The sequence below is a fragment of the Lactuca virosa genome, chromosome 8 (genome assembly GCF_052849685.1).
Source record: "Lactuca virosa cultivar CGN04683 chromosome 8, Lactuca_virosa_CGN04683_v6, whole genome shotgun sequence".
Taxonomy (NCBI): domain Eukaryota; kingdom Viridiplantae; phylum Streptophyta; class Magnoliopsida; order Asterales; family Asteraceae; genus Lactuca; species Lactuca virosa.
The window spans coordinates 120666677-120669643 of NC_136433.1; the positions used below are offsets into that span (position 1 = coordinate 120666677).

The 2967-nt window shown below is 35.2% G+C and overlaps 1 protein-coding gene across 1 annotated transcript; it reads left to right on the forward strand.

The window, feature by feature from the left end:
* The first annotated feature begins 1538 nt into the window (after positions 1-1538).
* Positions 1539-2383, forward strand: LOC145133470 (uncharacterized). The gene has a single exon (XM_079068404.1). The coding sequence runs from the start codon at positions 1569-1571 to the stop codon at positions 2154-2156; it is 588 nt and encodes a 195-aa protein (XP_078924530.1). The 5' UTR covers positions 1539-1568; the 3' UTR covers positions 2157-2383.
* The last annotated feature ends 584 nt before the right edge of the window (positions 2384-2967 follow it).

Consider the following 2967-nt stretch of genomic DNA (forward strand, 5'->3'; position numbering starts at 1 on the left):
ACAATCGTTAGACTTTTAGCAGCAACACACGACACTAATACACATTAGAAACGCAGAAACACACCCGTCATGGTTGCCCTCGAGGTGGCAGCGGCGGTCGGAGCAGCAGCAACATCACACCACAACTGCTTGGAGTGGCGGCGTTCGACGACCCTAACGACACCGACGACGTGGCTGAAGGCGAAACAGGAGAAGAAGAAGAGAGGGAACGTCCGAGAGCGACATCAACATTTCCCCAATGTTGGTCTTCGACGAAACTCGTTGTCGTCGGCAGCCGCTACGGTGGTATCGGCCTGGTGGTTTGCGAACTCGACTTTGTCGGTAACCGAAGCAGCGGTGGTTCAAGCTATGGCGTGGAGATGACGGATGAGAAGGCCCGAAGAAGATGGTGGCGGCTGGGAAGGGATGTGCTAGGGTTTCGGGTGCTAACCTTAAGACGGGAAAGGAGGGTCACCGGGTATATCCCGTGATCTTTAAAACTTTAATTCGTGTATCCATTATCAGTCCCTCCCCTACAATATTTGTTTTCAATTTAAATCCAAAACTTACACTTTAGCCCTTGCCTCCATAAAATATTTTCAAATTTAATCCAATATTTACCATTCATCCCCTCTCTGCAAGATTTTATTTCAATTTAAATCCAGAATTTACCAAACCACCATCAACCTCCAAAAATTCTTTACAGAGTAATCCGGATATTACATTTTAACCCCCAACAACAACGCCTTTCTAACTTATTCCGCAATTAGGGCTACTATTAATTTATTAATTTTATATATTTATTTATTTAATAAACGGGATGTTATAGTTTGACAAAACGCTCCGTTTTTTACAAAAAAGTCCTGTTTGGCACTACAACTTCTAGCGTATAGTTTAAACAAAATGCTCCAAATCCAAATGCTACTTCACGTAGCGTTTAACAAACCGCTACCAGCTACAAGCTATCTGCTACCAACTAGTTTGGCCAAAGAAACCCTAAGTTTAGAGACCAAAATCACAACTAAACCTTAAGTCAAATATTACTTTTGGAAGTTGAAACTTTACACATTAGCCAATTAAAGAAAACGTACTGCAAACAACATGACATTTTTCAAATTTTACATCTTAAAAATTATAATCATTTAAATAAAACATGATAAAGGAAGAAATAGATCGGATTGAATTCTTTTATTATAATGTTTGGCTTCATGTATAACTGTATATAAATGTACATCCTTACCATCAATTTAAGATTTAGAAACCCACGAGAAACACAAAAGGGTTTAAAGGAAAACGAAAGAAAAAGCAGCACTTGAAGATATGCATTAGGAAAAAGTGATTTCCAACTTTCATTTGAATTAACAAACTTACTTATTTGGCAAGGCAAACACATGTGGACTCTGACAAAATTTTGTACAACAAATATTCAAATTAGCAATTATTTTAACAATCGTATATGAATTAAGTATGACCATATCATAGAAAGTATATAAAAACTATTTACACGATAAATGTGGCTGTTTAAACCATCATATTAATAATCAAGACCTCTTATAAATACTACTCGATATAATACCCTGAGACAAAAAATGGCTACCCCATCTTCTCATTCTTTCCCAATGAGACTACCTCCACTGATTTCTTCTTCTTCTTCTTTAGCAACCTCCATGAAATTCAAAACCCTGGTTCACAACTTCATCTTCTCCCACCTATGTCTGTTCACTCGTACCTACACCAAGGCTAAATCCATTGTCATTAACCTCTTCAAAGAAACTCATCTGAACAATATCAAATTCTTGGATCCCTTCATCTTGAAAAGAAACAAAAACAAAAACAAAAACAAGGTTTATTTTGGATCATTTAGGTTGCATTACAACTGGTGTTCATCTCATGTAGTCCCAGTGACATCACTCGAGATGCAAGATGCGTTTAACAACCATGTTTATTATGATTCCACATGGCGCTCCTATGTTGATCATGAGATGGTGTTAGAGTCACAGCTCACAGGGTACCTCCATTGGCTCGAAGAGAAGAACAAAGGTGATGGTGGTTGTGATCAGATTAATGAGATCGATCGTCTTGCTGATAAATTCATAGCAAATGGCCACGAGAAGTTTATGTTGGAAAAGCAGGAGTCATACAGGAGATTTCAAGAAATGATGGCGAGAAGTGTGTGAATTACTCAAAGGTTTGTTTTGGTCGCTTTATAATAGGGTCGTTTTGTTTTTGTTATTACTTATGAGTGTTTGGTGGCATAACAATCAAAGGAATTTATGGTTTTGGAAAAGTTGGTTTGATTCATGATTGGATTTTAGAGGGACTTGTTTGGGAATTATCAACTACTTGTATTTTGAATGTTTATAAGTTGGACAGATTTGATTGTATAGTCATTTTCCTTCAAATTTTCGATGTTGGCAACTTTTGGAAACTTTATGATGCAATGTTAGAGAAAAAGAAACTGTCGGGAAACAAATAAAAAAGTACAAGAAATGTTTTCTCTTTCACATTATGGATTCTTATATATTACATTGAACAAAGTTCATATAACGATCAAATTTAGAAATTAAAAGAAATGACAAAAATAATCTATCCTCAGTTCATGAAAACAAATCTAAAATGGAAAAAGTATTTAATAAAATGCAGTTACATAATTGAGAAGTGTGTTAGATTAATTGATTTATTTGATTAAACAAAGATATAAATTTGATTTTGCACATGTTGCATTGTGGTTAGTTGGATCTATTTATGAACATGGACAACATGCATGAACATGGACAACATGCATGTATATATAACACTAATCACACACACACAAACACACACACATATATATATATATATATATATATATATATATATATATATATATATATATATATATATATATATATATATATATATACTAGTGGTGTACCCGCACAAAGCGGCGGCATCAAATAGTTTTTTTTGCCGATAAGTTTTTTCTTTCGAAAACATGTTATGTTCCAA